Raw genomic sequence first — 24,442 nt, 5'->3', positions numbered from 1 at the left:
GCTTATTCCTTTCTAAATACAGTTAAACATATCTGGCCGGCATTTAAGTGCTTGAATTTTAAGGATTTTTTATATTTCAACTAATTTGGAGTGGTACTAAAAAAATTAGTATTTTACTTGCCGCCTTTCAATTTTAGGTTGTTTTTGAATTTTATTTTTTTTTATACAGCAGGTTCTTATTAGTTATCTATTTTATACATACTAGTGTATATTTGTCAATCCCAATCTCCCAATCAATTTTAGTTTTAATATTAATTTGTATTCTTTCTCCAAAGAGACAGAAAATAAGACCAATCTACTTGTATGTGGTTCAGCCTATCAGTCTTGTAAATGATTCCACGAGACAGATGTATATAACTGAATCTTCATAACTTTCATAAAATAATCTTGAAATATCTAGTAATTAGCTAAAGGATCCCAGATTTTCACTAGTAGATACTTGATTCCATTCAGATTCTGTTCTTCTAGAAATTTTCTGAAACTTGAAATTTTCAGAAGTTTACTCTTGTCTGAAACTATCTTCAATTATAATAAAAATGAAAGGTTTTTAGGAAGTTGGACATATTATAAACATCTAAAAATTTACTTATTAATTCAAAAGCAATGAGAACAACTTAAGTGCTGTAAACTGGACAAGGTAAACCATAATCTGAACGAGTACAACTTGTGTTTTATTTTCTCCCTCATGGTGGAATGGAAAAATGGCAAACTTACATGTTTTAGTCATTAAAAAAAAACCACACATACACAAGATAGTAGAGAGAGTTGCCACAAATGTATTGTTTCACACTTTTTGGATGTCAATTTTTGGTTCCAACATTATTAATCACAAAAAGTAACCATTTCGCTGACATTTAGTAAGTAAAATAGATCTCAGTAAAATAGAACCTGCATTCTAGGCTGGACAACATCAGTGCAAAGTCACTGTACTTCAGTGTGCTAAATGGTTCCTAGTAAAACTGATCATTCACATGAGGAAATGAAACTTTAAAACATTTAATGATGGATTAATCAAATGCATATCATTTTACTATATGAAGAGCCTCACCCACCAAATTCAATTTAGGAACAGACAGAATTTTTTTATTAAACTGATGACCAACTTTTTTGCTTATTATTTGTTGAAATTTACTTCTTTTCATCACCCATAAAAAGCAAGGACAAACTTCAAGGTTTCTATTTTTCATCAGTATTCATCCAAACAAGTTTCAATAAAAGGTCATAAGGATAAACCTGCATTTCCCTTTATGTATATCTAGTTTGCAGAATGAAACTATGAACAAAAACTAAAAGAAAATAAAAATTGAAGCCATCATTTAATGATGACTATATGGAAGGCAAGAGGCACAAATTCCCAGGTGAATTTTAATCGTGTCTCCTCTAAGTCAAGTCATTCAGAAACAAATGGCAAGTGATATTCACTTTAGTACACAATTTGTAAATGTGGAAGCAGGAATAGTTGTCATGATTATTTTATATTCTATCTCTGTTAAGAGTGGTTCTAAAAACAGTCTGATGATTCATAAGGCTAGATAAGCAAATCAAACTTTATAAACATATGACAAATTCTAAGTTGCTGGCACTGAAACGGTGGGTTTGCATATGGACAAGTAAGCTGTTTGCCTTAAATCTTTGGGGTACCTTGGCTTTTAATATTTTGTTCTGATATTCAAGCAGAAAATACATAACTGCATTTTATACAGTAAGCTGTTCTAAGAGTGGAAAATTTGTAGGGATGAAGGCAATTCCAAGTTGTATGTATGCATATAAGTGGCTTTATAGAATAAATGTACAGCCATTAAAGTTATACAAGGACAGTGCAATTTAAAACCCTCAGCTCCTGTTTACAGATTGCCAGATCTAATCTTTCTTGTCCGGGTTACTGATAACATAACTTATTTGCTTAAAGGTAAACTATGACCTCCTCCTACTATACACTGTATTAAGAATGACATACCAATATCAATCTAGAAGGTGAACTAAACATGTAATAAACATTAAGGTCATATGAAATTTTGTTTTCAGTTTGCTGACAAAACTTTGCTTCTTCCCGAGATCATTTTTAGTTCAGCATTAGTGCTACACTAGCTAGAATTTAATTCATATGAGTGTCTTTATTCAGTTTTCAAATTTGGAATACTTTGAATCCAAAATATATACCAATAACCTTTTTAAAAAGTGAAGAGTCAATATAATCAGCATGGACTTTTTCTACCAGTTTCACTTTCTAATCCATTTCCCACCAACGGTATTTCACTCTTATCCCTCATAATTTCATAACGAAGTATCCAGATGATGTCTTTCAGACTAACCAGGAATCTAAATCTCAAACACTATTTTGAAGAAGAGTAGAGTAAATAATCTTGGTAATCTGTAAAACAGCTGCGTGCAGCGTGTACTGTATTACGACAGCACCAAACCCTTTATAAAAACCAAGCATTCCTTCTTCCTGCCTTATGGTATTGATACAGTCTCTCATTCCCTCATACTGTGTATTAATTGGAAGCACTTCATAGCCAAGGTCTGTATTGTCAATTATTGTGCGTGTTCCTTGAATGTGAAGGCGGTGCAAAACTGTTTCCAATGGGTAAAGTATAACATCAGAGCAAAGACTGGCAGCAAAGTTAGCAATGAGCTCTGGAAAATAAGCATCCAACATACTCTGCACGGGGCTAGTGCTCTCAGCTAGGTGGCTATTGTAAGTCTTTCTCTTTAGAATTAGCAGGACAATCTTCTGAATGACTGAGCTGATGATGTAATGAAGAACCCCATGCAGCACCGTAGGGAAGATCAAGGAAAGAAGCGGAAGTAGTCGTTTGCTGTGAGGCACTCCCAAGCCTATCACTCTTCCAATTCCTTCTTTAATACATTCCAAAATGCCAGTATTGTCTCGAATTATCTCACTCTGAAATGAAAATGATGAAATGAGTAAAAGTTAACATCTGCTTATTCTGCCACAAAGAAGGATTCTTTCTAGGTCCCTTTTAAATCCTCATTTTCTGACTAAAGAGGAAAAACATCAATGGTTTGCAAACTTCAAATGTTATCTAGGCATTAGATTCTTTTTTCAAATAAAATTTCACAAGACAGATAGCAGTGAAGCTGGGAGCTATTCTTATTGGGGGAGGGAAACGAGAAGAGATGTGGAGGGTGACACACCTGGTTTCCCCACCCTCAAGAACCTCCTCAGGACACATTTTGAAAAGCAACAAATATTGTACATGACATTGAAGAAGTAGCACAGTGCTTGGAGTTCTTAAGCATTGCTTTAAAACCCACCTCCATTATGCACTTACTGGTCATGTGACCATGGGCAACTTACTTAACTTCTCCTAAGAGTCAGTTTACTGCTCTATAAAAATGGAATTAGGCCTACCTACCTTCTCTGCACAGAGTTGCTGGGAGGATTAAATGAAAACAGGCCTGGTGCCCAGAACGCACTCAGTAAACGTGAGTCATTATCATCTGCACTGTCTCTGCTTTTTTACAATTACGGGGATATGTATAAGGAAGTTTGTGATACTGGTTACAGAGGCATGGACAGGCAGAAAAGGAACAACTAAGAGGCCATTTGGCTGGAGCAACGACTGAAGAAGAGAACAGCAAGAAATGAAGTTAAAAAGGTAGTCAGGGGCCATACCATGCCACTGTGCAGACCTTGGCCTCCAGTCAGATGGGAAGTGACTAGTTGGTTTTAAGCATAAGATGGGTAAGATACAATTTATGTTATACTGGCTGTTGTGTAGAGGAGAATGAGAGCAGAGGCTGAGAAACCAGTTAAAGATATGATGGTGGATTGGACTAGCAGGTAGCAAAGGAAATAAAATGCTGCAACTGTGCTTTTATCCTAAAATTATAGCCAATCGGAATTACTGGTAGATTTGATTTGGGGTGTGAAAAAGAGAAGACAAGGATGACCTCAAAGCTGTTGGCCAGAGGAAGTGGAGGAATAGCAGTGCCTTTTACTGAGTTGGACAATATTCCTGGGGTAGCAATTTGGGGGAGAAGATCAAGAATTCAGAAACGTTAAGTCTAAGGTGTAAACTCCAAGTGGAGTTTATAACCTAGACTACAAGGAAAAGGTCCGAGCTGCACGTACAAATTGAGAGTTTACAGTGAAGAAAACATATTTAAAACCATAAGACTAAAATGAGCTCACCTAACCTAATCCATTTACCTGCCTCTGGCCCCCTTCCCAGTCCAGTTTATTTTTAATACAGCAGCCAAACAGATCCTATTAAAGACACAAGTTAGATCATGTCACTCTTTGCTCAAACCTACCAAAGACTTTCCATCTCCCTCAAAGTAAAGCCAAATTATTACAGTGATCTTTAGTGTCCTGTGTGATCTCTCTCCCTCTTACCTCTCAGACCTCATCTCCTCTTGTTCTCCCTTCCTTAGTCAGCTTCAACTGTATTGGCCTTCTTTTTGCTCCTCAAACACGTAAGATATAATCCTACCTCAGGGCCTTTGCACTTGCTTTCCCTCTGCTTAGAATGTTCTTCTCCCAAATATCCATGTAGTTCTTATGTTCAGACCTTTACTCAAATGACTTTTGCTTCTGAGAACTTTCCTGATCTTAAAAAAATAGTAACATCCCTTGCTACCCATTACACATCTTATTTCATTTCCTTGTTTTATTTTTTAGCACTTAGCACCATGAAGTATCCTTTTGTTTATCTTGTTTATGTCCATCTTCCCCACAGGAATGTAAGTGCCATGAGGGCAGAAAGTTTTTGTTTGCTATGTTATCCCCAGGGTCTATAACAGTGCCTGATATAGGTTAGCACTCAATAAATGAATTTAATTCATTTATTTAAAATTTTAAAATTTAAAATGAGCTTTTAAAAAAAATTAGCAGTTAAGAAAGATTAGCTGAAAGGTAAAGTCAGTAAAAACCTTGATTTAATACTATGCTGAGAAGTCTGAAATTGATCTTCGAGAATATGAGTCAACGTGGATCCTTAATCAGCAAAAGGATATAAGCACTGCAATTTAAGAACACTAATCTTGCATGAATATGTAGAATGGACTTTAAAATGCAGGAAACAGAACAAAGATTCTTAGTAAAGACAACAGATCACTAGGAAGTTCATATTGAAGAATGGTGGTGTTCTTTAGGAGATCTATATATATGTGTATTTTTCAAGGGAAAGACTGTTCTCAAAGAGATCTGAGCTCCCCAGACAGGCAAAAAACCACTGAACATGGTAGGGAGAAAGAAGCTGATGTAACAAGAAGGAAAGAGAATGGTGGCCTATCGGTGGGGAGGAGCAGACAATCTCAGATACTCCCTGAAGTTAGAACTGAGAAGGCATGATGGCTGATTGGTTATGAAGGATGAAAGAAATATGAAAATCAAGACTTTTGTAATTTTTAGATTCATATAAAGGTGAGAGTTAAAAGGATTCATGCAAGTAAATGAGTTCTCCAGGACAGTGAATATGGGACACAAAGCAGAGAGGGTCAAGTATTGTGCCTTGGAGCTACAGGAGAAGAGATGGTAAGAGGTTACTAAAAGAAAATGAGTATGTTCAAGAGAGTAGAAATTGAAGGAAAAAAAAGAGAACTAGAAAATCAGACAAAAGGAGTCAAAAGGAGGCGGTCAGCGGGTGGAACCTGGGGCAGAAAAAAACAGGGCATTTGGGTTAAAAAAACAAAATGAACATATAGTGAGCTGGGCACTTTACATAAATAATTCACTTAATTTTTATAATTCAGTTAATAAAATACTATTCCCATTTTATGTGTGAGAAAATTAAGATTTAAAAAAGGTTAGGACATCTGCTTAAAGTCACAGGTCTAATTTAAGTAGAGAAATGTGACTGTGATATGGGTCTCCATAAAGCTAAAACTTGTTTTTCCCCAATATATCACACTGTTTCATTTTTTTTCCTTCAATAATTATCTTCCTGCTATTTTTTCCCCCTTATCTATAAAATGAGGCTATGTCATAAAGTGATAATTCTGTAAACTGCAGCCCCATACAAAGGTTGTATCCTTTCACATTGCCAAATGCAAGGGCATAGGAGACAATATTTGGGTAGCAAGATGTTAACTTCAGTTAATAATTCTCAAAAATAAACACATAAAAAATCAACAATAGGTTCTGCCCCCAATCCACCCCCAACTGAATCTCTGCCCTGGGGTTTGAAGGCAAGCAGGTAAATGTGAAAACACATAAAGGACTTCCTTCCTCAATTTGTGCCGTGCTCCACTGCACTGTGTAGTGAAGCGAGAAAGGTCTGTGATGGTTTTGGAGTTCCTTCACCATTTGGTCCAATTTGTATTGTAATAAGTCAATGTTTCTAAAGTTGTGCAGGAAGGTGGGGTCATTACGAGTTTATGCATGAATGAAGTTTTTTCTGCCTTTAAAAAAAAAAGAAAAGAAAAGAAAAACAACGATATGGCCAGAAAAGCAATTAAGTGGAAAAGGGTAATTAGAAAAGGAAAGGCTGATCCAGTGAGGTTTTATAGAGAGGAAACTCATAAGCGCTGATTATGACAAAGAAAAAAATATGCTAGAGGATCTGATGTTGGAGACAGAAGACAGGTGGTAGACAGTTAGTTGGATTTTGTGTACAGGGTAAAGTTAAGCTAGCTCTCTTACAGTTTTAAATGCAGGAACGGTATGTGAGAAAGTACATTAATTCAATGTACTTGAAGTGCCACCATGTGGTTAGAAATAGTGAAACAATTTAAAATGCTAGCAGGAGACTGCTTTGGCTTTGTAGTATATACTAAACACCATAGCATCAAATGTTCCTTAAAAGGCATATTTAAAAAGAATGCTGTTAGTAAACTACCTATGGGGACTACCTTCTCACTGTTAGGATGATTATCCATCATGTTTTATGTTCAGGTAATTAGTAATTTATTGTCTGATAAGCCATAACTATTTGAGTTATTAAAAAGTTGGAGAAAAAAACAAAAACAAAAAACAACCCTATAGATTTTTTTGTATTCAGAGAAGGTCATAGGCTGGTTTCTGAGATATCTGAATGAAGAGTACAGCTGCCTGTGTAAGGGATAAAGAGAATTAGAAGTGTGAAGTGAATTTGCAAAGGAAACAGACACACCAGAAATGTGCCTAGTATAATCTTTGATATATGTATGGTATCTGAGAAAAAATATTTTTAGAAGGATACTGTCTTAAATTTTTCTGTTATACTATCAGACATACACAATATACTGAATATTCCAACAACATTTTTAATTTAAAAAAAACAGGAAAAAATAGCTCACCTGTACTGTTTCGATTAGACTTGCTGAATAAAAAGGCATTGCCACTATATAAGTTAGGCTGTAGAAATTAAAACAAACTTATCAGTATACTGAAACAAGATGCTTACACTAATTTTTTTAATATCTACATTAATACATCAACATAATTTATACTCAAGCTTGAATAATATCTTCAAGGTTTTTAACTATTAATACCTATAGCCTAAAGATACTTCGGAGACCTGTAACATAAGATGCTTTACTCAACAATTAGAGATGAAAAATTAAGTATTAATAATAACACAGTGACAGCCTGTAAAGAAACTTATTTTAAACCAGTAAAATGTAGGCTTGTTTATGATTCACTGTTTGGACGTCTACCTGCACATAGCTAATGTAGCCTGTAAATCTGATACCTAAAATTTAGGTTGAGGGATCCATTCCATTGCTTGCCTTTTTAGTGATATCTCAACAAGGCTACTGTTCTGCTATTGTCCTATCTATTATCATTATCCATTCCCAGATTTCCCACCCTGCAGAGCTAAGCCAGTCTTCCATGGTAAGTGAAGTCCCCTTTTATTATTAAAAAACAATATTGTACAGCTTTGCAAAGTTGCCTCCTATTGCCACTATTTAGACATAGTAATATTACAACTTTGCAAGCCTGCAAAATATAGTTATTTAAAATAATGTCAAGGTGGGACTTACCTAACCCTATGGGCCAGGTCCTGGCAAGTAGTGGTTTTCAAGGTGAATGGAACATCACTAAGTAATAATGTGCTGGAATGTCCCACAGAGGGAGCCAGCAAGCTGGGGGGTTTCCAATTCCCAATCTTCAAAAAAAATTAAAAAGTGAAGAGTAAAATTCTAATCTATAAAAATGGTCAGTGTTGTAAAGTCACTAAGTGCCTTTAGGACTACGTTTTAATGACACTAAGGTTTTGTTTGAGTTTACTCATCACCATACAAATATAAATTTGTATGTCTGCTTACTAAGAGAATAATGATAATAATAAGAGTAATAATTTTCCTGGCAATTCAGGTTTAATAAGTTGAAGATCTCTGTTAACTTCCTAAGAACACAAAGAAAAATTAGGTTGTGATTTTAGCCTTTCAAATTAGAAGGGTTATTTAAAAGATAACATATATTTCAGAATTTTATTCCTAAATTCTATGTTACTTTTCTGATTAAGTTCTAGTCCCACAAATATTTCATTGCTCTACTTTCCTTCACTTTGTTTATTTAATAAGTTTTTTTTCAGTTCTAACACTATAAAAATGGATATATATTTCAATATAAATGCTGCTTTTGATACTTACGATTTCAGTAGAAGGTGTTCTCCTATTTGTTTAGGATTCCATTTATGTGAAATCTCCCTAAAAAATAAATAAAGTAAAAGCCATGTTTTCTAAAACATCTTGAATTAGCTTAAGCTTTAAAAAAAGTAATCAATTTTTAATTTTTTTTAATCTGTAGGAGAAATATATTCTCATGATGAACATTTTCCTTTTTGGGACCCGTCAAACAATTACAGTGGGTTGAAAAGAGAAAAAACATAGAAGGTCTTTCTGTATGTGCTGACAGAAGGGGATGATAGAGGAGGAAGAGTTATAACTGACTATAAAAATGAACATGAGACATTAGATAAGATGCAAAAATGATAGACTGAGGAAAACAATCGACGGGGAAGAGAAAGGTAAACAATAAAGTAGGATAAAGGAATAAAAAAAGCTTTAAAATGTATGTAAGAATGAGAATTAGAAAACAAAACAAAATTAAGTAACTGTAATTCAGAATGACACATACATTTATTTGTATAGCCCCTAATTTTCAAAGTGCCTTTACTTATTGAGATGACATTACTTTTGTGACCTTTATTATATTCTATTATCTTTTTTAGCTCCTACTATATGCCAGGCATTGTGCAAAGCACTCTGCATAAATTACTTCTAACCCTCACAATGAACCTATAACCCAATTTCATAGATGAGGAAATCGGCTCAGAGATGGTTCATAACTTACCCAAAGCCATGCAACTAGTTAGCGGTGCAACTTGGTCTAAACCATGGTCCGTATGACTTGAAGTCTATACTATCTGCCTGTACTGCCTCTCATCTCATTTGATACAAGAAGGAATCCTGTGAGATAAGCAGAGCAGGTACTGTCCTATTTCTTTTACTTATGAGAAAAATAAAGGTCAAAAAGATCACAGGTGGGCATATACCCTGAGAAAACCATAATTCAAAAAGAGTCATGTACCAAAATGTTCATTGCAGCTCTACTTACAATAGCCCGGAGATGGTAACAACTTAAGTGTCCATCATCGGATGAATGGATAAAGAAGATGTGGCACATATATACAATGGAATACTACTCAGCCATAAAAAGAAACGAAATTGAGCTATTTGTAATGAGGTGGATAGACCTAGAGTCTGTCATACAGAGTGAAGTAAGTCAGAAAGAGAAAGACAAACACTGTTTGCTAACACATATATATGGAACTTAAGAAAAAAAAATGTCATGAAGAACCTAGGGGTAAGATGGGAATAAAGACACAGACCTACTAGAGAATGGACTTGAGGATATGGGGAGGGGGAAGGGTAAGCTGTGACAAAGCGAGAGAGAGGCATGGACATATATACACTACCAAACGTAAGGTAGATAGCTAGTGGGAAGCAGCCGCATAGCACAGGGAGATCAGCTCAGTGCTTTGTGACCGCCTGGAGGGGTGGGATAGGAAGGGTGGGAGGGAGGGAGACACAAGAGGGAAGAGGCATGGGAACATATGTATATGTATAACTGATTCACTTTGTTATAAAGCAGAAACTAACACACCATTGTAAAGCAATTATACTCTAATAAAGATGTAAAAAAGATCAAAGGAGAGAGGCAGAATGCCAGGTCTGGAACCAAGGTCTAGGACTTCGTGCTTCCTACTATTTAGGTTACCTTTGGAAACCAGAAAAGAGAGGAGAAAAAGAAGAGAGGCAAGCTGAATGAAGAACAAAAAGGGAGAAAGTTATATCAAGAGAAAAATCAAAAAGGAGAAAAGAACATGGAGAATAAAAGGGAAAGTAAAAGGGAGGCAGTGGAGGGGGGGGAATGAAAAGGCAGACAGAGGGGATGGAAGGGAGGGGAGGGGAGGGAGGAAGGCAGAGTAACAGAGAAAAGGAAAATGTAAAATAAAGGGGAGACTGGCTGCCACCTGCTCCCCTGATGACATTGGCACCCATGTACCATGGCCACAGCAGGAACCTGAGAAAAACATTTTCTATTTGAAATGAGTAAGTATGACAATCATAAGGAGACAAAGGAATATATTTTATACTAAAAAGGTAAAGGAAATTAATCACTGATAATGTAAGTGCTCTAAAAACAAACTCAGTACACTTATGGCATGGGTGGTATGTGAACTTTTCTACATTTTTCTAGGAGACTGAAAGGTCTGCAGAGAAACTTTTAGACAACAGAACAACCATCTCTGATTCATCACATTCTGATTAAATTAATACCAGAATACTATATGAGGCCTGAACAACTATCGAAAAATACAGCTGGAATGACATTTAATGATTAAGATGAAAATTGTAAAAAAAGATTAGGCTACTTAACTTACTGACAGTGACTTTATGATTATAAAACAAAATATGCTAAAAGTTTTGGAAATTTTCTGGGCACTGCTATTACTCTTACTATGGCCTCAGAAAGGATTACCACAGGTTATTATGACATTAAGTTTGTGCACTCCATTAACATTATGGATAGATGGGTCTGTGACCTGCATTTCTGTAAGGACTGGGCCACCTTTCCTTTGAATACTAATTACTGCGGCCGGTTCGTAAGATTATTAGGATTAAGGTAAAAAGAGTGAAAAAAGAAATTTAGAATCAAGTATAAAAAAAACCCTGAGACGCTCTTCCTGGTATCTGCTTTCTACTCCTTTATAAAATGTGTAAAACTTATTGCCACAGCTCTAGAAATTTAAATTAGCATATTTAAATGCTTCAGGAAAAAGGGTAGTGTAAAAATCTACTTGTGATTAAACCTTTTTATATTTCATCATCAAATACCAAAATATATAAGTATATTTAACTCGCTATTTTCACAAGCAAAAACTGCCCTTCAAATGAGCAACAAAATTAAGTGAAGTGACTTACTTTTTATCAAAGTTTTTCATTTGACAGACTAACACACATACTCCCATGCATAATCAATACACAAAAGCAATAGAATTTTTAAATAATGCTCTATTTATACAGTCTACTTTCCATTGCCTCTTATTTTCCCGTGCTCAAACTGCCCTCTTAAAAAAAAAAATCTTCCCTCAATGTAACCCAAGCCCCTCATCTTCCAGCTCCTTCTCTTCATCTCTCCTCTTCACAGAGGACTGTCTAAACTTGCTATTTCCATGTCCTAGCTTCCCACTCACCCTGAACCCATTCCAAATTGGCTTCTACCCTATTATTCTACGAAAACAGCTCTTGCCAAGGTCCCCATGACCTCCACATCACTAAATCAAATAGGCATTTTAAGGTTGTGCCTTATTTGACCTTTCAGCAGCCAACATGCACTTGTGTTCTTCCCTCCTTCTGGAAGCACTCCCTGCCCCTGTATTCCACTATCCCATACTCTTCTGGTTTTTCTCCTCTCTTCTGGTCTCTACTTTTGACTCCTTTGCAGGGGCATTTTTCTGAACTCAGCAACCTATTCTGGAGTTCCTAAAGGCTCAAGCCCTGTTCTTTTCTTACTATATAAGTTACATTCCTTCCCCAGGCAATCTTACCCAAGATGATGCTTCAGAACATCCTAAATCTATTATCTTCAGTTTAGACTTCTCTCTGTGTCAAAATGAACTTGTCCAAAATCAAACTTATAAGTTTTCTTTCTTACTCTTAGACCCTTTTACTGTTTCCTAATTGAGAACTTAATCAGAAAGGAAATCTATTCAATTGGAGAAAGAGTTCATTGTATTTAAAATGGAATGTGTTTAAGTCAGTGAATTCAGAGGAGTCATTAGGAGAAACAGACAACATGAGGAGAAAACAGTAAAACAGTACTGGTACAACTACAAATGTGAGATGAGTCAAACTAAGCTGGAGTTCAACTAAATGGATTCTGTGAGAGACTGAACTATACAGGTAGCCTTGGTTAGAGGTGCTCCTTATGTTAATGATTTGAGAAATGCCACATGAAAGGAAAGGGTACTTCAGGGTAGAGCAACACAAAGTCTAACTCACTCCACCTGGGGGAAGGTTTGGGGACGGATTTAGGAGGGATCTGAACAGTAGATAAAGAAAGAGATCACAGATGATGATCCTGGGCTTTATACATTTTTTTTAAAGTAATAAATACTGAGAAACTATAAGTGATCAGATCACAAATTCAGATGTGATCATAATCAGTATAAAAAAATACTGGTGAATCCAGACTGTCTCACCTATTGTACCTAGTGATCACCGTGAACCTCAGTCTCAGAGACCCTAGAGCTCATCCTCCTCAAGTGGTAACTTCTGTGAAATGCTTTGGGTTTCTGCTTTAATACTGTGTCTGCTATGACTTTGTTTTCCCCCAAGAAAAGTCAACCTTGCCCAAATAAGTTAGAATTAAAAAAAAAAAATGTTTACACTGTATGTCTGAGAATGGCTTTATTTGACATCTAGTTACACGAGCCAAAATCCTAGAAGTCATCCTCGACACCTTGTCTATCATCAACCAACTTTAATCCATCACCAAGTTCCATCAATTTTACCTAAATATATCTCAAAATCATCTATTTACATCCATCTCAAAAGATACCATCCTAGTCCTAGTTACCATATTTCTCACCTAGATGGTGATAGCTTATGAACATGTATCCTTTTCTCTACTTTGGTCCTCCTGCAATCTTTTTATCTCCACTTACAATGACCCTTTTGAAACATAAATCTGATCATGTCATTGACTCCTGCTTAAAACTCCTCAGTATTCTTAAAGTGGCCTACAAGGCCAAGCACAGATTGGCTCTTGCTCTCCATCCTGCTCTGAGCTCAAACCCTATGAGCCTTCCCTCAATTACAGGAATTCTCCACATTCCCCCTGCCTCATTGCCTCTGCACCAACTGGTCTGTGTCTCCTGAATGCCATTCAGATCTCAGCTTAAGTGTCATTTTATTAGGGACACTGTTCCTAACACTCTAATACTGTCACAGAACCATATTCTTTTCTTTTAGAGAACAAGCCTCAGTTTGTAATTATTCATTCATTAATGGGATTATTTTACTTAACATATGTCCCTTACACTAGATCCCAAGTTTCATGGTCACAGGTACCTTTTGTTTCTTCTCCTCACTATATACCTGATTTCCAGCACAGAACCTAGCACATAGTAGGGACTCAGGAAGTATGAGCTAAATAAATCAATGAAGTAATGAGTGAGATTTACCACAAAAATTTAACCCAAGTAGAATACCACAAAGATAACCTTTTCTGTCTTCTTTAATAAGATTCAAGACGACCAACAGACAATACATACCCACACAACTGATGTGTCTGTATGTCTACAGAGTAAGAAAGTTAGATAATAAAATTTAACAAAATTTTGTGCCTTCTCATTCTCATTTCTCTTTTCCCTTCCCTTCAACCTGAAGTTAAAGTTACTACTTCATCTCTGCTTTACAGAAATGGTGTTACTTGCCTAAGGTCCCAGAACTAAAAAGTGGAATAGTCAGGACCAACAGTGTTCTGACTGCAAATACAGAATTCTTTACTCTTTGCCGTACAGAAATTACTGAATTTTGTTAAATTTTTATAGAATTTTGTGTTTGTGGGAGAACTTCAAGAACATTTGATGACAAGTACTAAGTTTTGATCTTATCCTGTGATATGAAAAACAATGGGGTGAATAAAGTTAGCCAAGGGCAGAAATTCAGATTTTTTTAAGTATGAGAGGAGAAACTTAGCTGACAAAACATTTTTTGTTTTCTCTGTAACACTCAGCAAAGCTGTGTTAAAGGAACTTCAAAGCTATGTGGTCCTTTGAAAGCAATCACACTAGCAAAAAGCCTGATATCAGTCTCTTCTGCCTTTACTTCCTTCCCTACAAAGACTGATTCTCAGATTGAGATGCTAGTGGCTGCACCTTCAACTACCTCACACTTCCTTGTCAATCCAAAAAATTCACCCTGCCAGGGGCCAATTCTGGAATAACAAACCACTCGGTCTTTAACTCCATCCCTGGGACTTACGGTTGATACAGAAAATCCCAGAGTCCTGCCAAATAGCACCTAAACAAATTTATGATCTCCAACATTATCTCTTAACATTATTTTCATGTATTCCTTGTAAGGTACCCTTTCTGTTACTCATAGCTGTGACTGTCTCAAATGTCTATCATTGTTCTTATACTCTATCTGAACCACCCCAGTACTCATCCTTCTTTCACCTGTATCCTGTTTCAGAGAGAAAAAATATACCCATAATCAAACATTCCAATTTCTCTACCCTCTGCCTCCAAAAGAATCTACAATTCTGATTCTCCTCTCTTGGCTTGCAGGCCACCACTGTCCTACAGCTTACTGCTCTTGTTAATTTTTCTTTGTGAACATCTCTTACTACTCCCCTCTATTACCTCTCCTACCCACCCCCCCGCCCCACACACACGTGCACTCACACATCGCCCAGGATTCTGTCCTTGGTCCACTCTCTGTCATCTAGTCTACACGTCCTCCTTAGGGAAATTCATCCATCCTAAAGCTTCAACTGCCATTTTTGTGCCACAACATTCAAAGCTATGCCTCCAGCTTTAAATTGTCTCTGAGACTCTGATCCACAGTTCCAACCACTACTAGGCATGTCCCCCTAGATGTCTTGCATGAATCTCAAACTTTATTTATCCAAAAATATTTATTTATTTATTTATTTATTTGGCTTCATCAGGTCTTAGTTGGCAGCATGCAGGATCTTTGTTGTGGCGCGCGGGCATCTCTCGTTGTGGCGTGCGGGCTTCTCTCTAATTGTAATGCTCGGGCTCTAGTGTACGCGGGCTCAGTAGTTGCAGCACGCGGGCTCAGTTGCCCCGCAGCATGTGGGATCTTAGTTCCCTGACCAGGGATCGAACCCACGTCCCCTGCATTGGAAGGCGGATTCTTAACCACTGGACCACCAGGGAAGTCCCTCAAACTTCATTTATTAACAGTTACATTCCTTATGTTCTTTCCGACTCCAACTTACTCTTCTTTATAAATTCTCCAACTCAATTCCAATCTAGAAATCTGTCACTGCTGCTAATTCACTCTCCCATAATCCCATTCCCAATCTATCACCAGTTATCTATTATACTTTAGAAATGTTTATACAGCTCCTCCCTTCTGTTCTACTCCATAGTTCAGACCCTTCCCCGTCTGGCCTAGATTACTGTAACAGTTCTCCATAAGTCTCTGTCTACAACACTCCGTGTTTTAAAAAAACACTGCCACTTGAGAAATCCTTGATCAAAGAAACCATATATTAAACAAAAAGAAACAATCTCCCCCTTAGATTCCCAACTCCATTGACAATAAAGCCTAAGTCACTTACAAAGGCAGAACCATGCTTTAGTCTAGCACCTCAACCTCTTTTCACATTATTCTACTTCACACATGCCCAATATTCTAAGCACAAGACACTTCTTATCACCTGGACCTTCCAACTTCCATAAAATTGGGCATGCTGTGACCTCTACTTGCTCTCCTTCTCTGCCAAGTTATTTCCTACTCATAATTCCAGATCTAGCTCAGATTTCAGGCTAAAAAAATCTCTGCCAAGAAATCCACGCAAAGTGTCCCCTGTGCTCTGAAAGGGGTTTGTTTAATTATGACACTAATCACGATGTAGTAAAATTTGCTTACATGTGTCTCCTTCACCAAGCTAGCCACTTAAATAACAGGAATTGCTCACATACTCAGGTTTGTTCCTTAGTTGATAATTGTTGATATACAGCAGTAGGAGCTGAAAGAGCTCAATAGATATTAGACCAGGAAGCATTTTCTTTATCACATACTAATTCCATAAGATATAATTAATTATTTATTCTCAGTTTCTTCTCTTAGCTACTTCAGGCAAGTTTTCAAATTCAAGGTATTTTTAGCAACTACCATATTCTGTCATATATTTAATATGAAGTTAATCTGAGAAAATGCCAAAAAGGTACCTCGGTAAAGGTGTGAATTCACTGATTATTCCCTCTGCTCCAAGTGTGACTCCCTGAACAATAAATGTACTTCCCATTCCTTTCCAAAGAGCCCTTGGTCCCTAAAATGAACAAAATTTATGGTTATTTCTGTTAATGCCTAAAAAAGAAACCAAAAAAAGGTCTTAATAAAACTTGATATTGAATGTTTACTGATATTTTCCAGTAAGGCATTATTCAAAAGGACATTTTAGTAAAGAACTACAACTAAAGTAAGTCCTATCATTATTTTAACATTTGTTGGGTGGCCTACATTTAGGTGAAGATAAACACTCCAATTAATTAAGTATCTCTAATATGGATTAAATACCCCTAATATTTAATTAATTTTGGCAAAGGTGTGAATTTACTGATTATTCAGTGATATCAAGAAGATGTCATTATCATGTTAAGTTAGTTTTAGTATAAGAGTTACAATATCTTCAATAACTAAAAGGAATTATTGTTGCTTTAATTATTACTAAGGCAAAATGGCACATTACAAATAACTTTAATAGAATGTACAGACTAATTCTCACCTGAGTTTTGTTGAAGCTGTACATAATATTGATGACTGTAAATGGAGTGAGATGATAATGCCGAGCATGGTAATTAACCTGTTAAAAAGATATTTCATGATTATTTTCTGTTATTGTCTTGTTAAGAAATAAAAAGTCATGAAGGATACAGTGAGTCATAGCATAAATGAAAGTTCAATTCTAAAGTCAGCATAAATTACACATAAGGAAAATTACTCTTGAAAGTGCTTTAAATAACTTAAAAGTACAGTACATGAGGTTGTACAAATATAGCCCTGAAGACCAATGTGTGATATACATAGTAATGTAGAATATATAATAAAGAGGGCCTTGGTATTTGATATTTATGTTTCCTTAAACACCAGAATTACATTCAGTGTGGCAAAATGCTCATGCCATTAACACACAGGAACCACGAAGAACTCAGGGAACAGCAGATTCCTGTCTACCAATGGCAAGCAATAACAAGCTACAAACAATTGGTAAATTATGAACTCAGTATAGGGGGTCAGAACTAATACTTATTAAGTGAAATAATAAAAAAGAAAGTATCAGAATGCATCATACATTCTGAAGGTATTATTTGCTAAAACATTTTAAAAAGTTACTTATATAGAAGTATACACTGGATCAAAATGTGATATTGTCACAATGTAAAATATATGCCTGAAATTCACTTTTCTAGCGTACATAGCACTGTTAGGGATATTTAAATAGCTGTTTCTCTCTTTATGCTTACTTTTTGGTGCTAAGCATAAACAGCTTAATTTTTAACTATTTCTATCTTATCTACCTCAATTTTCAAAGAAGATAAGTTATATTATAGGAGCTTTTGCCAGTGTGGTCCACTAGCCCTCAAGGGCCTCATTACCCTTTCAGGGGATTGACAAGTTCAAAATTATTTTCTTGATACTAAGGCATCATCTGCCTTTTTTACTGTGTTGACATTTTCAGTAATACTGCAAAAGCAATGGTGGGTAAAATTACTCACTCCGTAGCATGCATGAAGGCAGTGGCACCAAACTATATTTTTGTACTTATAGTATTCTTTATCCGACTCACTTATAAAGAGGCAAAAGCCACTTTCCCTAAAGAATGCTCTTGGTGAAGCAGTAAGACACATTTATTTTATAAAATGCTGACTCTTGAGTACACATCATCTTTCTCATTAATATTTTGTGTGTTGCATAATGAAGATGGCTGTCATAAGGAAAAGAACTTGTCTGATGGAGTTGTGAGCCTGAACTAACCACTTTTTTCATGGATCACCATTTTTTTCTGGAAAAACTAACAGAATATAGTTATTCACATTTGGGATAACATGTTTTTAAAACTGAACAAAGTGGGCTTGTTGATTAAACAACAACAACAACAACAACAGTATTTGTTGCCAATGATAAATTTGAGCTTACAAGCAAAAATTATAATTCTGGAAAACCTATATCCACTATCAAGATCGTATGAAAACTGAAACGCTTTTCTGGTGAGACTGGTAGTGATTTTAATGACGGTGGTCTTTTGATACTGTAAAATCAAATGTCATAACATTTAGATGATCTATATAATTCAGTAAATCAGTATTTTTCAATTAATCAATGCATGATGTAACAGAAGCATGCACACGGAAAAAAACTATTCAAGGGCTTCCCTGGTGGCACAGTGGTTGAGAGGCCCAGGTTAATCTCTTTGTCAATGGGATCTTCAGATAAATAGACTAGTTACACTTACTAGGAGGAAGAGACTTTATCTAGAGTGCTCTTAGGACAGCCCTGGCTAAAGGATTACTATAAATAAACCTGAGGGCTTCCCGGGTGGCGCAGTGGTTGAGAGTGCACCTGCCGATGCAGGGGTCACGGGTTTGTGCCCCAGTCCGGGAAGATCCCACATGCCGCGGAGCGGCTAGGCCCGTGAGCCATGGCCGCTGAGCCTGTGCGTCCGGAGCCTGTGCTCCGCAACGGGAGAGGCCACAACAGTGAGAGGCCCGCGTACCACACACACAAAAAATCTATTCAACATGAAGTACAAATGAATAGCTTTTAATGTAACAGGGTATAAAAAGTTGATTGACGTGGTTTCAGATTTCACATTGCAAATAACTTTTAAAAAGTTACCGCTTATTGAGTTTTGGTGTAGTATCAAAGAAGAATATCTGCCAATTACCTCTCGTTTCTTTCAAAAACAAAGTGTTGCAACAAATTGACTATAGAAGCAGATGTGAAAATCTGGCTGCCTTCTATTATGCCAGACATTAAAGGTATTTTCAAAAAAGTAATAGTGATTTTTCATAAAAAGGCTATTTATGTCAGTATCTAATGAGTTTATTAATATTTTAATGAATTAAACATATATATATATACGCATGCATAAATTTTTCCAGTTTGCGGTTCTGAAATGGCAAATATTGATAGATATAATCCATATAAACAATTGTTTTTTGGAGACCTCAATAATATTTAAGACTTAAGAGCTTTCAAAGACCAAAAAGTTTGAGAACTGATATATTATAGATTTTGGTGAATGTCACATGGGATAATGGTTACATGGTCTCAGTCATTTATCTGAGGTCTGTACTTCAAATCAGGGTTAGGATTACTGTTTAGAAAATCATAGAAAGTACATTTACCTGACATTGGCGGCGTAGAACAATGCAGGGATGGGCCAGTACATTTTCTGTAAAAAGACTATAAAATAATAATTTATAACATTTAAATTACAACACATATAAATCTGAATTTATTCTTGAAGAATCATGCATTATTTACATTATGCATTTTTCTTAAAATTAAAAAAAAAAGTTTTCAAATGTCTAGACATGTTTGCAAATCACTGTACCAATAACAAGATTCAATATGAAAAAAACTAAAGCCAGATTCACAAACTGGTAAGCAAAAGCAACAACATATATAATATTAATATATACAGTATAAAGATGAAACTACATCTTGTATGCCTGATGTGGAAAACTTCTTTCCTAGACAATTTATATGCCCCTTTCCATCTCTTTCAGAGGATGTCCTATGAACAAAGTTCCTATCAGAAGGGCCATCTGCCCTATAAATTCTGTAAATTTTGGTTTTGATGTACTTTGCACTTAAGTTATATGGATTTTAACGATCATGTAAGTAAAACCTAGATGCCATGTTGCTAAATATCTTGTTATAATTCTAATGTTCAGCAAAAAGGTTCAATGCACAATTACTTTTTTTTGGGAGACAAGATTAGATTTTATTTTATTCTTTGGATAGATACATGAAACTTCTTACAGTATTCCTTACAAAATTATTTTGTGTTTATAAAATTGAATGACTATTCTCTATCCTTACTGGGAAAAAAAATCAAGTTATCGATTTTAAATAATACATTTTTTCTGCAAAATATTTTTCAATATTTTAACTACTGCTCTAAAGAAAGCAATACTAATTACCTAACATTATAAATTAAAGAAAGAACTTTAAATAAAAACTTGAATTAAAAATCTTTAGACAAAATTACCTTGCAAGTCCAATACCAAATCCAGCAAATCTATTCAGCTGTTCTAAAACAGAAGGAATAAGGTTACTCATAACCATTATTTAGATTTACTGTGAAAACAACAAAAAGTATTTTCTTTTTAACATGATATTCATTTAAACTCAATGTACCAAAATCAAATTCTGATAGGGGCCAGAGAGGCCATCTGAGGAAGTGAAGAGCTCTGTGGAGGCTTGTGGCAAGTTGCAAGGTGTAGACCTTCTAAAGGCCCAACTGCTTTTCAGCTCCAATCCATTGTTGCCACATGGGACTCTGAGTCCAAGGTTTCAAAGCTGTGATTTTTCTAAAGAGATATTCTCATTTTTATATAGCATCTTCCAATCTTAAAATACTAGCAACTATTTTAAAAAGCGTTAAAATGTTGTGTGGACCAAATCAAACACGTTTGCAGGTAGAATCTAAGGGCTACCAGTTTTCAACTTCTGACTACAAATAATTTAAAATTTTTTCTAGAGAAGACTCTGACTGATACTTTCACCAACTTTACCTCCCATGTTGTAAAATTCGTCCTTCACTGTTACTGATGGAGAGCATCTATGTTAAGCCACTAGTTGCAAGCAAAAATACCCATGAAAATTATTAAATTGAAAGAGCACTTAGGGTAACTGAAATGGGTAAATAAGGCTCTCTTCTCTATTTCCCCAAGTTTTAAATACTTTGATAGTAGCTGCTTAATTAGGTCTCGGTGATAGACTACTGCGTCCATATGCACTATAGCTGATGGCATATCTATAGTCTTATTAGAAGAGTTTACAGCTGGAAAATTCCTATGCATATGTCAAAACAGAAAATAAAACCTTTTTCTGCTTAATTGGAAAACTTAAAATCATAATGGTGAAATATCACAACCCCAAGAGACCAGACATTAAATTTCAGCTATAATACAATATTCACAAGGGATAATTTTTCTCTCATCCTCTTTTCTCTCTCCCCTCTCTTCTCCAATCCCTCCCTCTCATCTCTGCTCTTTTGAATGAAGTAATGCCCTCACTATTCCCTGACAGACAGAACAAGGTCACGTAAACAGTCTCTAGGGAAACCACTTGGTTCACTATTGCCTTGAAAAACGTGCAAGGTAGAGAGAAGCTTCTTTTGCCCAATTAAGATACTTTCCTTCTTTCAGCTTTTCCCTTTTTGTGTGTGTACAGGTCATCTGCTAATATTAACAGAAAATACCACTGACATTTTCTGGAAGGTGTTAGGAAGGTTTACTATTGTTAAGTGTGTAAGTCTCTCAGGCTTCTATCCTCTTTGCAGTTATTCACCAGCCTCTAAACTGCTGCAAAAAGACCCCACAAAACCCTGGCTATTAAGAGCTCCTCCTCATTGTAACCACCAAAGCATACATTATGAAAAGATAAAAACATCAGCTTTACTGCCTAAGAAGGTAACTGTGTAGCAATCGTACATGCGTTTTCAATCATTTATAACTTTCCAGCACTCCTTCTGGGACCTGTAGAAAAAAAAAAACTAGACAGAGTGAAAAAACTAACTGTATGACACTGAGTAAGTCACTGATCCTCCTCCATCTATCCTCACTGGATGACATTTGAAGTCTATTCCTCCCAGTAACCCAAATCAAATAAATATTACTGTATTTCCAAGTCGAAATCAAAGAAATGAGAATACAATTTATGTCTGGAATATACATAATATTTAAGGATGTAATCTATTATTTTAACAATTTCAGGAGAATGGGAAGATGCAGGCATTATTTCCATTTTACGAATACAGCAGATGTTGACAATATCTAGATCATACAGTGTTGAAATTAAAACAAGTCTTCTGACATGCTACAGAGAATAATTATGTCTTGATTCCAAAGACTTATCTTGAAAGTCTCTTAGTGATTTTGACTTTTCAGTGGAGTTAAGTCAGAGAAAGAAAGCAGGAGGTGCGAAAATACAGGGGTAGTTTGGGGATCTAGAACAGATACAATTACTATGAGTAAATGGAAAAAGGAAAGATACACTTTTAGCCTACTGGGTGCTCCATACTGTACTAGGCATTACTCACACCTCATTGTTTTGACACTTATAAAACCCTGAGTTATTCTTCTACACACCTTAAAGATGAGAACACTAAGAAATCACAGAGGTTAAGAAAGTCTCTCAGCTTTTAAGAGTGGTAGAGGCAGATTTGAGCCCAAGACTGCCTTTGCTGGAAATACTTCTCTTTCCTTCCACATTTCAAGGAAATATAGCTGTTGGTCAATTAGGTATTTTTCACATGATTCCCAATAAACAGTAAACCATTTCCGTCTTTCTTGATTCAGGTCATGGAATGTAATATGCCAAAACCCTCCGAAATCCTACCATGCAGACCACAGCTAAGTCAGTCGTCTTCTTTTGCAGGTGATCCCGGAGAAAACATTGGTGTAAAGAAGCGGGAGGAATCCCGCTTCAGGGGCAGAGGACTAAAGGAGGGCAGAGGGTGTGGCGCGCGATAGGTCGGGAGGCCCGGGAGGCGGGACCCTCCGCGCGGCTTCCGGGGTCTGCAGGACCCGTGCTGCGGCTCCCCACTCCACCCGCCCCTACCGTGCGCCCCAGGTCCCTCACCGCTGCTCTGCCCGGGCACGCCGCCGCCGCCGCCGCCGCCGCCGCCGCCGCCGCCGCGGGGAAAGGGTTCCTCTGCTGGGCCCTCGAGCGGGGTGGAGGGGGCGGGCACACCGTAGGGCGGGCTCTTCTCGCCCCAGTGCAGGTTGCGGCTACCCGGGATGTCTGGGGGGGTTGTCACCCAGTGGCTCAGGTCCGACGCGGAGCTGAAGGACCTTGCAGGGAAAGCGTCGCCAAAGCCCTGCTCATCCCGGGCACCACTCCGATAGCCCAAGCCATCGAATCCGTCCGGGCGCCGCGGATGCATCGCAGACGGGGCAGGATGAGAAGAGCCCACCCGGAGCCCACCACCCCTGGGGCCACGGCGACCTCGGGCCACACAGCTTTTCCTCCTCGGCAGTCGCCGCGTCTGGGGAAATTCTGACAACCGGAAGTCACGTTACAAATCCGGACGTTCAGGGAGCACGTGATCGTAGTCTCTTCCGGCGGCCATTAGAGACATGGTTGCTAAGGTGACGCGGCAGTAACTCTCAAAACTGCGGCCCTTAGTAGGGAGTGGGAAAATGACTGTGGGGTTAATGAAACACAGTACCGAGAGATGCTGTGAGGGAATTTGGGCAAGAGGTGCGGCCTGGATGAGAGGAAGTCGAATAAAGATGTTTCCTAGAGGGAGTTGACGCGTGGGTGGAGCTGACGCCAGAAATCTGATCTCAGCCAGAAATGCCCCGCCCCACACAAAGGCCCCAGGTCTAGCTCTTTCATTTCTTCGCTGGGCTGGTGTCCCGCCTGCCACGAAGGAGCTATTAGAGGTTAGAGTTGCGGGATGTTCGTGTATCTGGCTTTGCCTCCCGCACTTAGCGTTTTGGGTAAAATCTGTTGAGAGATCTGGTTCGGCCCAGTGAACCCAAAAGTATTGTGGACGGCTAGAGCAAACGTTAGAATAGAACGTCGCGGGAGAAAATCCGCTTCTTCCCCTCCCCTCCGCAATCTACCCCAAGAATATAAACTGTTCTCCGGGATTTAGGAATTAAGCATTTTGCTTTTCTGAGGCCACAAAACAACTATAAATAGTTTTCTGTAGCTTTTTCTTATTTTTTTTTTCTGCTGCATCTAAATCACTCAGGGTATTTAAATCCAAAGCCATACTGTTCAAAATCGAGACCCTAGTTAAAAAATTAAGAGGACTTCTAAAGGGAGTCTCCTACTACCTGTTTTCATCAGCTCCATGGGCTCTTCTGGCAGCATCTCTCTCCCTAGATGTGAATGAGCCTAACATGGCTTCTTCCTGTGTCCCTTCTGACCCATTGGACTCCCAGGATTCTGAAGGCTTTCGGAAGAGAACCCTGACGCACTATTCTGAATCTTCCAGAAGCCAACCTTTTTAAAAAGTGATTATCAACTTCGGCAT

The 24,442-nt window shown here is 37.2% G+C and overlaps 1 protein-coding gene across 2 annotated transcripts; it reads right to left on the bottom strand.

Annotated features, from left to right (window-relative positions):
* Positions 1–660: 660 nt before the first annotated feature.
* On the bottom strand, positions 661–23,451 carry SLC25A46 (solute carrier family 25 member 46). 2 transcript variants are annotated; one of them, XM_029218671.1, is made up of 9 exons: positions 23,038–23,451; positions 20,441–20,483; positions 19,572–19,629; positions 16,949–17,026; positions 16,392–16,492; positions 8,545–8,601; positions 7,246–7,303; positions 4,178–4,234; positions 661–2,905 (listed from the first exon to the last, which is right to left on the bottom strand). In XM_029218671.1, the coding sequence occupies exons 1-9, from the start codon at positions 23,339–23,341 to the stop codon at positions 2,327–2,329; spliced, it is 1,335 nt and encodes a 444-aa protein (XP_029074504.1). In that variant the 5' UTR covers positions 23,342–23,451; the 3' UTR covers positions 661–2,326. The 2 variants fall into 2 exon arrangements, with proteins under 2 accessions (XP_029074504.1, XP_029074505.1); XM_029218672.1 differs by lacking the exon at positions 4,178–4,234.
* Positions 23,452–24,442: the final 991 nt, after the last annotated feature.

This window comes from Monodon monoceros, unplaced genomic scaffold (genome assembly GCF_005190385.1).
Source record: "Monodon monoceros isolate NGI ecotype Baffin Bay Population unplaced genomic scaffold, NGI_Narwhal_1 Super_Scaffold_12, whole genome shotgun sequence".
NCBI classification, from domain to species: Eukaryota; Metazoa; Chordata; class Mammalia; order Artiodactyla; family Monodontidae; genus Monodon; species Monodon monoceros.
This window is presented reverse-complemented; position numbering and strand designations above follow the sequence as displayed.

Excerpts from the sequence above, each read along its gene's own strand:
- SLC25A46 (XM_029218671.1), bottom strand. The coding sequence starts at position 23,341 with ATGCATCCGCGGCGCCCGGACGGATTCGATGGCTTGGGCTATCGGAGT. Across the intron at positions 19,630-20,440 it reads TTTGGTATTGGACTTGCAAG|TCTTTTTACAGAAAATGTAC; the intron begins GTAATTTTGTCT and ends ATTATTTTATAG. Across the intron at positions 16,493-16,948 it reads ACAGCTTCAACAAAACTCAG|GGACCAAGGGCTCTTTGGAA; the intron begins GTGAGAATTAGT and ends TGTTCATTTTAG.